Source organism: Epinephelus lanceolatus, chromosome 17, assembly GCF_041903045.1.
Source record: "Epinephelus lanceolatus isolate andai-2023 chromosome 17, ASM4190304v1, whole genome shotgun sequence".
Taxonomy (NCBI): Eukaryota; Metazoa; Chordata; class Actinopteri; order Perciformes; family Serranidae; genus Epinephelus; species Epinephelus lanceolatus.
This window is the reverse complement of record NC_135750.1, coordinates 12,039,288-12,052,493: the sequence shown is the minus strand read 5'-3', so window position 1 is coordinate 12,052,493 and position 13,206 is coordinate 12,039,288. Positions and strand designations below refer to the sequence as shown.

The window sequence follows — 13,206 nt, the reverse complement described above, 5'->3', positions numbered from 1 at the left end:
ACTGGTCCAAATGAAGGAGTTCAAGTATTTCGGGGTCTTGTCCACGAGTGAGGGTAGAATAGAGCGTGACATGGATAATTGGTTTGGCGCAGCTTCTGCAGTGATGCAGGCGCTGCGCTGGACCGTCATGGTGAAGAGGAAACTGAGCCAGAAGGCAAAGCTTTCGATTTACTGGTCCATCTACATCCCAGCCCTCACCTATGGTCATGAGCTCTGGGTAGTGACCAAAAGAATGAGATCGCGGATACAAGCGACCAAAATTAGTTTCCTCTGTGGGGTGGCTGGGCTCAGCCTCAGAGATAGGGTAAGGAGCTCGGACATCAGGAGGGAGCTCGGAGTAGAGCCGCTGCTCCTTTGTGTCAAAAGGGGTCAGTTGAGGTGGTTCTCGCCTCTGATCAGGATCCTCCTGGGCGCCTCCTACTGGTAGGAGGCCCCGGGGCAGACCCAGAACACGCTGGAGGGATTACATATCTCATCTGGCCTGGGAACGCCTTGAGATCCCCCAATAGGAGCTGGAAAGCGTTGCTTGGAAGAGGGACGTCTGGAATACTTTGCTCAGCCTGCTGCCCCTGCGACTCAGCTTGGGATAAGCGGTTGAAAATGGATGGATGGATTATAATCTAATATTATGTTTTGATGTGTAGGGCCACTGACGAAGCAGAAAGAGCCCCTCCCTGGTGGATTACTATGTAACATAAACTATTTCTGCTGTACAATGTTCTTTGAGATTCAAACTCAAAAACTGAGAGGGTATCCCTGCATGCACTTTGTTTTAGGCAGTGAAAATAATAATGACAACATGCAAACTGCACACAGAAATCTCCACATTTTCCCACCTTTATAGTTCCAGGTTTCTAAATTTAATGGCATACAGGCAGCTTTCTTCAGAAACTCTAACAATAAGTTTCATTAACTCTCTCTCAGTGGACACAACAACAGAAACACCTGCTGCAGATCTGATCTCAGGTTGTAAAGTTTACTGTGATGACTCACCGTCATGGCGTTTGTATTTTAAGGTGTTCCTGTTATTGTGTCCAGTCCGTTTCTGCTCCACCACAGTTCTGCTGATGATTTAATTATGTCGACCTAAGCTCGCAGGAAGTCGGTTCAATTGGAGGCGTGGTGGGAGCGGACTGTACCATGTTGAGGTGTGTGTGTGTGTGTGTGATCGCCTCTTTGTTTGTCTTTCTTTGTTAAATCAAGCCTCTAAAGGCCAAAGGTCTATTTTAGTCTGAATTCTTTCCAAAAACATCGACTGTTTTGATTCTCAGAGTTCTCAGTGCCACTCATCACAAAAATATTTCACGTTATGTACAGTACTGATGTTATTTTGTACATGGAGAGCAAAATGCTGCACAATAGTTCAACCACAGTGACAACTGAAAGGTTAGAAAGAGAATAAGATTCCTCTGAGCAACATGAAGAGAAGAACTCAGCAGTCAAGTTTAGCATCAAACTGTGTGCAGGGTTTAACAGGAGCAGGTTCCTGTCTATGGTCAAGTCACAATAATGTCTATCACAAGCGAGAATTAACAGGCAACGTGTTGCTTTAGCAAAGCTCTGCAAACTTCACAATAGAAACAGAAGGTTAGTCGAAGGTTAGCACTATAGGAATATCAGCTGAACATACTGGACGGACAAATCACAGTTTAAACCTCTTCCATCTAACCACTGAGTCGACTGCAGACGGCCTGAAGAAAAACAGACTTAAGCCTCATTATCACAAAGCAGTCCAGGTCAGTTTAGTTCAGTTCAATTTGTTTTGTTATTAGAACGATTATTGTTGCTTTGCCGCTGTCAAAAGTTGTGGATGGTACCAATAGACCAGCTCCATTTCATCTCATTTTTCATCACGAGTCTGTTGGGGTACCTTGCACAGTGATCCGATATTAAAAGGTGGAGCATGGAACACTGCAGTCCATTGATTGGTCAACAAAATAATCGACACTCTTCCTCGAAAAGGACTGAATGCACAATCCTGCTATTTCTAAATATCCCACTGATTGCGACAAACGCTATTCACACTTCAGCCTGTTCTTTTTTGTTCTGAAAATGTTGGTGCACAACCTCGTTATGTGGACGATCAACAAGGTGCAGACGTTCGTCTGCATTGTCAGTGAAAAGGAAATACAGAGAGGGCTGAACGAAGCAACGAGCTAGGAAGACTCAGGACTAGCCTCTGGCAGAGGTTCTGCAAAATTTCAAGGAAAATGCACCAGTTTTACTTGTTCAAATGTTAAAACATTTTTTTAATTCTGTAAATAGTCTTCATATTTTTATAACTGAAGAATGTAAGAATTTCTTTAGGCCTACAACCAGGGCGTAAAATGAACACCCGCCAAGCACCAGTGGCGGGTAAAAAATGAGTTTGGCGTGTAAAACAAAAACACACACCCGCCAGTGGCCGATGGAAAACTGTCAGGGGTAATACCTTTGTGAGAAAGCTGCCTAGCAGCAGACCACTGCTTGAGACCAACAAATAGCAAAACTGCTTGTTTTTGGTGAGACATGGTGGCCGTAGTGACAAATCCGGGTATTTCAAGCCAAAACATGATCTTTTCCTAACTATAACCAAGTGTTTTTGTGCCTTAATTTAATATATCTGCTACATAATGATGCATAAATGTTACAATGTTATCTGTGATCTGCAGAAACAAACAAAGCAAGATGTTAGTGGATGTTTCAGGGGCTTGTTGCCTGCACAGGTAAACATGGAGCTGAGCTCATTCAAATGAAATGTAAAGACTCTTCTCTGACTTGAGAGACACAATAAACTCTCAGCGGAAGGTCATCAACGCCTCTCAGACTACAACACTAACTAGTAAAGGGTTAACATATAAAAACACTGATCGTCCACCTTTAAAACTCTGAAATATGTGACCTGCAGTTCAAACAAACAAACCTGTCTGCTCTCTCTTCCTTTACTTCATCAGGTGACTGACTGCTGTGACCTCTGACCTCTCTGTACAGTGCGTTACAGTATTAGTAATCCACTTCCTTCAATGTGTGAGTCACTGTGCATTTATAGGCTGAGAATGTGGGGCCGGGGTGGGTGGGGGTTGACCTTGGTGATGGGTCCTGTGTGAGCAGCTCGCCCACACCCTCTTCCCCGGGGAAGGGAGATTAGACCTTCTCCTGACCTGCGCCAAAGGTTTATCGAAGCTGAGTGTCGCTCTGCACTTCAGCGCTTCCTCACTTTGTTGAAGAGGCAGGAATGAGTCAGACTGCTCTGACACTGTCAACAAAGAGTGAGTGTGTGTGTGTGCGTGCGTGTGTGTGTGTGTGTGTGTTCCCAGGCACAGAAGCAAACCACTTTCTCTCAGCTGGATGTTGAGATTAAAGTCTGTGTGTGTGGAGGTGAGCACTGCCATCATACCTGGAGCTTGGAGCTCTGTCCTCACTGGTTCAGATCCTCTAATCAGAGCCGCACTCCCAGAATCCTGCTGTGCATCAGAGACTGTCAGAGACAAACACAACGAGTTTCAAACACACTGCAAACATACATGCTGATATTTTTTATCTTGTATTTCTATTTATTCTAAAGTTTCACATGTTGTGTCTCATTTAACAGTTCAACCAGTGAACAGTGTTTATAACTCATCAGCCTCATTTTAGAGGCTCGTCCTCTCTGACTGACGGGTAAAGACTGAAAAGGAAATACTTTTTTTTATTTTCGGTGGTAAACTTTGAGTTTCAGCACAAATAAAAGGAGAGACTGAGAATAGTAGAGAGGACGTCCTCCCTCAGATAGCTGGTAAATACTGCAGTTTCCCACACAAACACACACAGACACACAGACACACAGACACACACACACACACACACACACAGTCTGGACTAAATTAAGTTCCTGAGTGATATCAAAGTTTAGCTGCTTTTGTAAAAACAGACTCCTGTGGAGAAAAATAGAGCACAGTGAATGAGGGGTCGAGTTTCTATTCAGACACACACTGAAACCAGACGTCTGATTCTTTTCCCACACGTTTATTTCTTATCGTGCACAAGTCAGACTGACATGTCAGTGGTACCTCTGACGATCCGCAAACATTAGCCTTCTCACATATATCAATGTAAACTGGAAAACAACCTGAAAAGCTTTAATGTTGTGTTCTACATTCCTTTTATATTATTTATGTACATTAAAAGTCCAGTCTGCAAATTTTAGGAGCGTCTATTCGCAGAAATGGAACATGATATTCATAACTATGTCAAGCGAGGGAGTTCAACTATCTTGTTCACGAGTGAGGGTAGAATGGAGCGTGAGATGGATCGGTGGTTTGGTGCGGTTTCTGCAGTGATGCGGTCCCCCAGGAGGAGCTGGAAAGCGTTGCTGGGGAGAGGGACGTCTGGGGTGCTTTGCTCGGCCTGCTGTTCAGCGATATTTCCCCGGATAAGTGGATAAAAATGGATGGATGGATGTTTTCATTAGTTTATATTCAGTTCAAACTAAGAATCATTCTGTTTTCATTACTGTCGATATCTAGATATAGAGCGGGTCCTGAGTCTGCCATTTTCTTCTACAGCAGCCCAGAACAGAAAAACCAGACACTGGCTCTAGATAGGTCCATTTGAGTTTTCGCATAGCCAGTGTAGTTCTCCTCTACGCTTGGCACATGGGAGAAGTTTCAGTTCTGCAACTTCACTGCTGTTCAAAGGTGGATGTTTACTTAAAAAAGACATTGCACTCATAAAAACTGCCTCTCCTTATCCGTTGTTGCTGTTTTTTGACCTTCACTTACACCTAACTAGTGTTTCTACAGTCATTTATGACCCTAAAACACACCAATTACCACAAATCTCTTTCATTCAATATTTACAGACACTGTTACTCTGGTTCAGTGATGTGTGACGTGTGAAGGTAGATTTTAGAAAGCCACAACACAAAGAAAGAAACACCCTTCGTTGCTTGCATCCATAACTGTTGTTACCAGAGCAACAAGAGACAGTTACAACAAAGTGATGCTCCTGCTGACCCACCTGTGTCCTCACAGTTCTCTCCATCGTGTCCCGGACAGCAGTGCCACAGCAGAGCTGTGACGATCTGCTGCTTCTGCTTGTAGAGCGGCCGGGTGGACTGCTTGTACCTATACATGCACACACACAGAGGTAAAATAATTCCACATGAGGTCAAAACTCACATTTGAAAATGAAAAACATCTGAAATTAAATTAAAAAAGACCCAAAACATCGATGAGACAGAAAACAGCTGCAACAAGTGGACGGAGATCTGATCTCAGATCTGTCGCCAGGTCAGAATTAAAATGTCACTTCTCCAGAAACTTTCCAGGAATTGAAGTCAAACAGTGTGGATTAATGATCTGATGGGGTTTCAACAGAGTTTCATGAGTGCAAATAGTTTGTATGAACTCCTCATCACGTCCATCTGATCCTTCAGCTGAGGTGAACACAAGAACATTTGGGAAATCTAATTTAACTAATGAGGTATTTTAGTGAGATGTTGTGACTCTGGATCAGATTTCAGAAAACACTCCAGTCTCTTAGTTTGGTAGTTTTATTAACTGTTCCTGTCACTTATGATCATTTTTAACTTTGACATGTTGTTGGATGTCAGCTGTACATTAAATTCTTCTCTCTTGCTTTATTCACCAAACCTATTTTTAATAGAGGAATGTGTTCGGATTAAGGTGCAGATTGACAGCAAAATTAGTTTGGGTTATCAATAAATGAAATCTGAGTGAAAAATTTGTTTTAAAGAATCTAGAAACTGTTGGTTTGTCCTGGAAAAAACCTGAAGACATTCCACTTTAAAATATACTAGAACACTAAAAGTCCTTATTTCCAAATTTGGATTTTAGGGAACAGTGTGCAAGATTTGAGGGACTTAACCACTTCTAGTGGTGAGGATTGTCTGTCAGTGTCTGATCTACTCTGAATTAATATTTGGTATTTAAAAGGATTTTAATTCTTTTTAATTTAAGTTTCTCAGCTCAGTTTTATCTTCAGATTCATGGTGGAAAAACTCCTCTGACTGCTCATTCTTTGATTTCTTTTGGATGTCAAACTGCATCTCATTTAATCACTGAGGGCCGTTAAAAACATGAACAGTAGGTCTGTAGCTCTGACTGACCTGCTGGAAGTTTCTGGACTTTATCCACCATGTTTCAGCAGAGTCCACTCCTCAGGTGTGTTACAGAACACATAATTCAGAGCCAGTTTATACCTCACAAAATGGCTGAGTGTTCAGCCATTATCCAATCAGAACTGGACACATATATGACCCAACCTCTAAAGGATGCCACACCTTTAGAGGTGAGTTTCAAAATAAAAGGACTCAACAGAAAGCTTTATGTAACGATGGAATTTAACTTATCTGCTCATGTGCTGAGCTCATATGCAGTTTTGAAGTACTTCTATTTTAGTATTTTCATTTGATTCTACTCCTTTACATTTGTCTGACAGCTTTAGTCACTTCACAAATACATTTTGTTTTACACCCAAAACATTTGAATACTTTATAAAATATGTTATGAATTAATATAAAGATATAAAATAATCAGCAGATTAATCCATAGTGAAAATGATTGATTTATTGAACCAGAGTGCTGTTACAGTGTGGTATTAGCACTTTGACTGAGTACTTATTATGGTTGTGTACTCACATGATCACTTGACAGTCTGGCGTCCCGCTTGGACACCGACTTTGAGACTTGATGGTGTACTGCTCTGTTCCACATGCCACCGCCTTGGTAATCACACGCCTCTGCACGAACGAGCACCAGTTCCTGCACAAACACACACACAGAGTGAGTGTTAAAGAAAGATGGATGAGATCACTTAGAGTGAGAATTTGGTTGTTTGCAGTCTGTTATTGCCTGCTTCCTGTTTGGGGTAAGAGGTCAAACATGACGCCATCCACTGACTGACCACCAACAGTTAAGTTAAAGGATTTCAGAGAATAGTTCTGCATTTTTCAGGGTGGAAGAGTTAGATGAGAAGATGGATACCACTCTGGTTGTTTCTACACTTAATGATTAAACAAACCAGATTTAACATGTGAAACAGTGAGGACTGAGCCAGGCTAGCTGTTTCCCTCTACCTCCAGTCTTTGTGCTAAGCTAAGCTAAGATAAGCTAAGCGAATCTAAGATGGTGCCCTTTGCCCTTTGATTGAAGGTCACAGTTGCTTTGTCCCATGATGGAGGCAGATGGGACAAAGCTGCTCAGCCCCATGACTGAAACATTTACCTTTAAGAAACGCCCAGACAGCTGTCAACTGTTGATAGGAGCACCGTCCTCTGTAATTTCTGCAGTAAGGAATTTTCATACCATCACAGTACTACAAGCCTGAAATATCACCTCAACGCAAAGTATTTAGCAGTGAGCATGGAGGTCTGAGCTAGCACAGCCTCTGATGCTAGTGCTAGCAGTCAGTGTCATTAAGCCACACTCAACCAGACGCAAACTGAGTAAGTCCGACTCACTAACTCCCCTGCAAAATGGATTGCAATGGACTGAAGACCAGTTTCGGTGTGTGTGGGACTGAGTCAAAATAAACTACAGTGTGTGTGTTCATGGTGATGAAGGAACGTGTCACCCAGCGCAACAGTGTGGTTCACTGATGTGTTTTTAACAATAATGGAGCGCTATGGCACAGAGGAAGATATTTCAGGGCCAGAGAAACACAGTTGTACCTGTTAGTAGATACATTCACTGCTGGTTTGAATCTAAACACGAAGATTAAATGACAAGATTTCATACCTTAATTTAAATATACTAAATTAACACTAACACACACACACACACACACATAGGCTTCACTCAGAGCCACTGAGCATCTGTGGTGAATAAAGCCAACTATAAACACGGGTGTGCGATGAGGTCACAGGGTCAGAGACGTCAGATAAGGTGCGTTTGGAGTTTTGACGGGGTCGCCCTGCTGAACCTCTTACTCACCACAGAACATGCGTGCATGCAGAAACACACACCATGAAGTCACATTGGAGAGCCCAGAGGGGTTTTAACTTTATGGGTTGAGAACATTCAACATACTTACATAAGATAAATTTGCCGCTTAAAAACTCATTGGATTAACTGAAAACAGTTGATCACGAATCAAGAGGGGAGGTCAGGAGAGGGGAGGTCAGGAGAGGGGAGGTCTGGGGCCCCTGGACCAGATTCCCTGTATTAAGTATCTGTTAGCGCTTCTTGTTGGAAAGTCAATCAAAGGACTACAAAGACACAAAATGATTGCAAAGAGAATCAAACTACTACAAGGAGAATATGAACAACTACAAAACGATGCAAAACAACCACAAAGACACAAAAAAATCACAGAGATGCAAAGTGACTACAGATGAAAAAAAACACACACTCAAAATGACTATGAATAGATGCAGAACGACCACAAAGAGATGCAAAGCAGCTATAAAGAGAAATAAAATGACCACAGAGACACTACACCACTACAAAGAGATGCAAAAATACCTCAAAGAGATTTACAGTGACCACAAAGACGTACAAAATGATGACAAAGACACACAGAACGATGACGAGACAACCCCAAAGAGACACAAAAAGACCACAAAGTACTGCATAACAATCACAAAGAGATGCAAAATGACCACAGAGAGATGCAAAGCAACTACAGGGCCCCAAAATGACTACCAAGACACATTAAACAACCACAAAGAGAAGCAAAGGGACTACAAAGAGACACAAGACCACAACAAAGAGATGCAAAACCAACTACAAAAGAGATGCAAAAAGACCACAAGAAGATGCAAAGCAACTACCAAGAGATGCACAACTACTACAAAGAGTTGCAAAAAGACTACAAAGAGAAGCAACAAAGACTCAGAATGACTACAGAAACACAAAACAACCACAAAGAGATGCAAAACAGCCGCAAAGAGATGCAAAACTACCACAAAGAGACACAGAATAACCACAAAAGAGATGCAAAGCATCCACAGAGCCTCTAAACGACTACAAAGAGACACAAAGAAATCACAAAGAGAAGCAAAGGGACTACAAAGAGCCACAGAACAACCACAAAGAGATGCAGAGAGTCCATAGAGTCTCAAAACAACTACAAAGAGACACAAAACAACCACAAACAGATGCAAAGGGACTAAAAAGATGTGCAAAATGACAACAAAGAGATGCAAATCCCCACAAAGAGCATATTAGGACTCACAAATAGCAGCTATTTATTGATATTATTTCAGATTAGAATATTTAAAATTGTTTATTGTTTATTTCATTTTTTACCAGGACTTCAAATGTGAGAACTATGTCTTAACATAGTTTTAATCATTTTACAAATAACAAAACTATGCCCCAGTCTGAACAGCACATTTAAGATCTAAACCTGTATGAAAGGAAAGAAATCAATCCAAGAACTGAATGATTATTTGGAAGTTGATCGGCAGAGATTAAGCATGTTTGTGATTGTATGTGTTATTTCTGAACTGTTATTGCTGCTTTCTGTTTGTTTTCGTTGGCCATTGTCTCGTTCGCTCGAGTCTTTCACCTTGTGTCCCCTCCGTCAAATCCGCTGTGGAGTCGCCCCTGCACGATGTTGGTGTGTGTTTACTGTAATGTTGTAATGTTGATGTTGGACTGTTTGCCTCATCACTTCCTGTCTGCTTGAGTCTGGCTGACAGTGTCACCAACAGCTCGGAGAGTTCAGCTCCACTTTCATGTTTCACAATCATTCCCCGTGTTTCTGGACAAAACTAAACAAACACAGACTTACATTAATCTCACTTTTCATTAATAGATTAACATCCCTCTCTTTTCTGTTCCTGTAAAAATGTTCAAATATTCTCCATCTTGAGCCAGAGTGTGTGCACGTAAATTTCGGTAATCAGATGTGATTTGGGGCGGCGAGATAATCCCCCCCCCCCCCCCCCCTCATATGAAACCATTTAAAGTTCCAACAGAGCGTGGTTATGGTCTAATTTGTACATTTCTGACTGATCTTCCTCCTGATCCAACTGTGTGGGTCGACCACGAACCTTTTTATTGTCAGAGTTGTGTACTGGGGGTGGAGATGAATACCAAGTCTAATCGCTCTCCACATGTTATCATTGAGAACGCTGCGAAGCTTGAGACAGAAGAAAGAGAGCGTACAAGAGCTTAACTTTATTTGCCCTGTGTCTCTTATTTAGGTTACTTGATAAATAACGAAAAATAAATATACAAAATAATCTCTAGTGTCTCCGTACAAAGATTTCAGACATTCAGCTGTTAGAGTGTTTAGAGAGGATGATAACGGACTGGTTTTTGTTACTGTAATTAAAAACATTAAATTGCATTCGTGGATGTGATAGGAAGTGATGAGAACACATGTCCATAAACTTTATTAAATCAAGCAGTCTTGATGAGATTGAGATCTTTTTTTCCTTTACAAGAGAAGCATTTATAATACAACAACCAGCAGACAAAATCAACACGAAAACCAACACAAATGAGACCAGACACTACAATAAACAAACTACTAATAAACATGGAAATGTAACGTATTCGTCTGCAGGAACGCACAATGCCAACTCATGTCGTTAAGCTAACTTTGTCACTGGGAGGTGGAGGTGATGGTGGATGGAGTGACGCTTTGCAGATCACTGTTCAAGACCAACAAACAACAAAACTGGTTGTTTTTGAAGAGTCATCACTCTTTTTCCAGAGGCTTTTTAAGCACCGAATGTGCATGTTTTTTAGTAACCTGTAGCTCTTTTTCAAGCAGCTTTTCAGCCCCCAAATGTGGGTGTTTTTTAGGGACCTGTTGCTGTGTTTCATGTGGCTTATAGGCCCCGAAATGTGGGGGATTTTAGTGACCATGCGGCTCTTTATCTAGCACCTTTTTAGCCCCCAAAGGTGGGTGTTTGTTAGTGACCTGTGACTCTTTTTCCTGTCGCTTTATGGCATTTGAATGTGGGTGTTTTTTAGTGACCTGTGGCTCTTTATCCAGCATCTTTTTAGCCTCCAAATGAGGATTTTCAAGTACCCATTGCTGTTTCATGCAGCTTATTAGCCCCCAAATGTGGGTGTTTTTAGTGACTTTGGCTCTTTATCCAGTATCTTTTTAGAGTGTTTTTTAGTGACCTGTGACTTTTTTCCTAGAAACATTTTGACATTCAGATGTTGGTGTTTTTAGCGACCCCCATCTCTTTTTCAAGTGGCTTTTCAGCCCCAAAACATGGGTGTTTTTTAGTGACCTGTGACTCTTTTTCAAGTTGCTTTATGGCATTTGAATGTAGATGTTTTTTAGTGACTTGTGGCTCTTAATCCAGCATCTTTTTACCCCCCAAATGAGAATGATTTTCAAGTACCCATTGCCGTTTCATGCAGCTTATAAGCCCCCAAACACGAGTGTTTTTTAGCAACCTGTGACTTTTTTTGAAAGAAACATTTTGGCATTCAAATGTCGATGTTTTTTAGTGACCCCTGTCTCTTTTTCAAGTGGCTTTTCAGCCCCAAAACATGGGTGTTTTTTAGGGACGCATTGCTGTGTTTAATGCAGCTTATTAGGCTCCAAACATGAGGGTATTTTAGCGACCTGTGACTATTTTTCCAGTAACATTTTTGCATTCAAATATAGGTGGTTTTTAGCGGTTTCCAGCCCCAAAACATGGGTGTTTTTTAGTGACCTGTGGCTCTTTATCCAGCATCTTTTTAGCCCCCAAATGAGAGTGATTTTCAAGTACCCATTGCCGTTTCATGCAGCTTATAAGCCCCCAGACATGAGTGTTTTTTAGCAACCTGTGACTTTTTTTGCAAGAAACATTTTGGCATTCAAATGTCGATGTTTTTTAGTGACCCCTGTCTCTTTTTCAAGTGGCTTTTCAGCCCCAAAACATAGGTGTTTTTTAGGGACGCATTGCTGTGTTTAATGCAGCTTATTCATCCCCAAATGTGGAGGATTTTAGCGACTATGGCTATTTATCCAGCATCTTTTCAGCTTTCAAACATGGGTGTTTTTCAGGTATCTGTCGCTGTGTTTCATGCAGCTTATTGGCATTGAAATGGGGTTGTTTTGTAGCAACTCATGACTCTTTCTCTTGCAACTTTTAGCCCCTAGATGTGGGTGTCTTCTTGTAACCTGTCACTTTAAGATATGTATAAAAAAGAAAAGTCAAGCAATGAGGATCTGAGACATGAAAACAGTTAAAACATAGGGATAAAATATAAGATAAAATAAAAAATTTAGTAAATAGGTGTACAGCATTTGCAAAGTGAATAAGGTGTGATGTAAACAAGAGATGAAACGAAAGTGATGAAAACAGGTAGTAAAACAATAAGTAAAGTGACTGCAGTTACGAGGTACAAACAGGATCTGGTGAGAGTTACTCATTAATCCATTGTTTCTACATGTGTACAACGTCCTCTGACTAAGAAAAACCTTGTGTTATTTCCTCTGGTGACATCATTGGAGGAACACACACAAAGAGCTGTGGACAGAAAGTCCCTGCTCACCATGTGAAACTTGGTCTCAAGTGTCAAAGTCCTGGACTTTATACACCCACCATCCACCCGACCTCTGACTTGTGACTGGTGTGCAGTAGTTAAATATTTATACAGAGTATAATTAATAGTAAGCAGGGCTGGCAGCCCAGAGCTCGTTCATACACAGGTAAGTTTGAAAACATCAGCAGTGGGCTGAGAGGAGATGTAGAGATTTGAGGGTGCTGGAACAACATCAGAGACTAAATCTTTAATCTTCATCTTTAGCTTTAACTTGATCCTGTCAGACTGAACTCACATCAACTAAAGCTTTTCTCTCTCTGTTCATGTTTTCTCCTTCACATGATGCAGCTTAATCTCAGATATGTCCTCTCATGTCCTTGTTCAGCCTGAGAAAAAATGTTTGTAAAAATCCTGCAGCTCCATGTTGTAAGAGCAGAATTATCAGCTGCAGTTCATCACTCAGGTACCTGATGTGCAGCAGATTTGGCAGAACACTCCCCTGGGATCCTCCTCTAATATCAAGTGATAAGATGTTCTGATATCTGAGGAGTTTTGTTCTTAAATGAGACATGTGCTGTTCTGTTTGAACAGACTGACACCTCCTCTAAAATCTGATAGTAAATTAATAAAGGAGTGTTTAAGTTGGATCTATAAGAATCCTCCTTGGATGTTCTCACACTGTTAGAAGATTATGTTTAATTCACTGGACTGAGTGCACAGTTTTAGAAAAGGGATTCACTTTAAACCTTCGTAAAATGAGTAAAAATATGTTCAAGCT

The 13,206-nt window shown here is 41.2% G+C and overlaps 1 protein-coding gene across 1 annotated transcript in view; it reads right to left on the bottom strand.

Moving 5' to 3' along the window:
* The window catches only part of mmrn2a (multimerin 2a), a 45,366-nt gene that overhangs the window by 22,098 nt on the left and 10,062 nt on the right, over nt 1-13,206 (bottom strand). The window contains exons 2-4 of the mRNA XM_033613466.2: nt 6,621-6,743; nt 4,978-5,084; nt 3,377-3,457 (exon numbers count right to left, since the gene is read on the bottom strand). Of these exons, the coding sequence (XP_033469357.2) occupies nt 3,377-3,457; nt 4,978-5,084; nt 6,621-6,743 (311 nt within the window). The remainder of the gene's footprint in view (nt 1-3,376; nt 3,458-4,977; nt 5,085-6,620; nt 6,744-13,206) is intronic.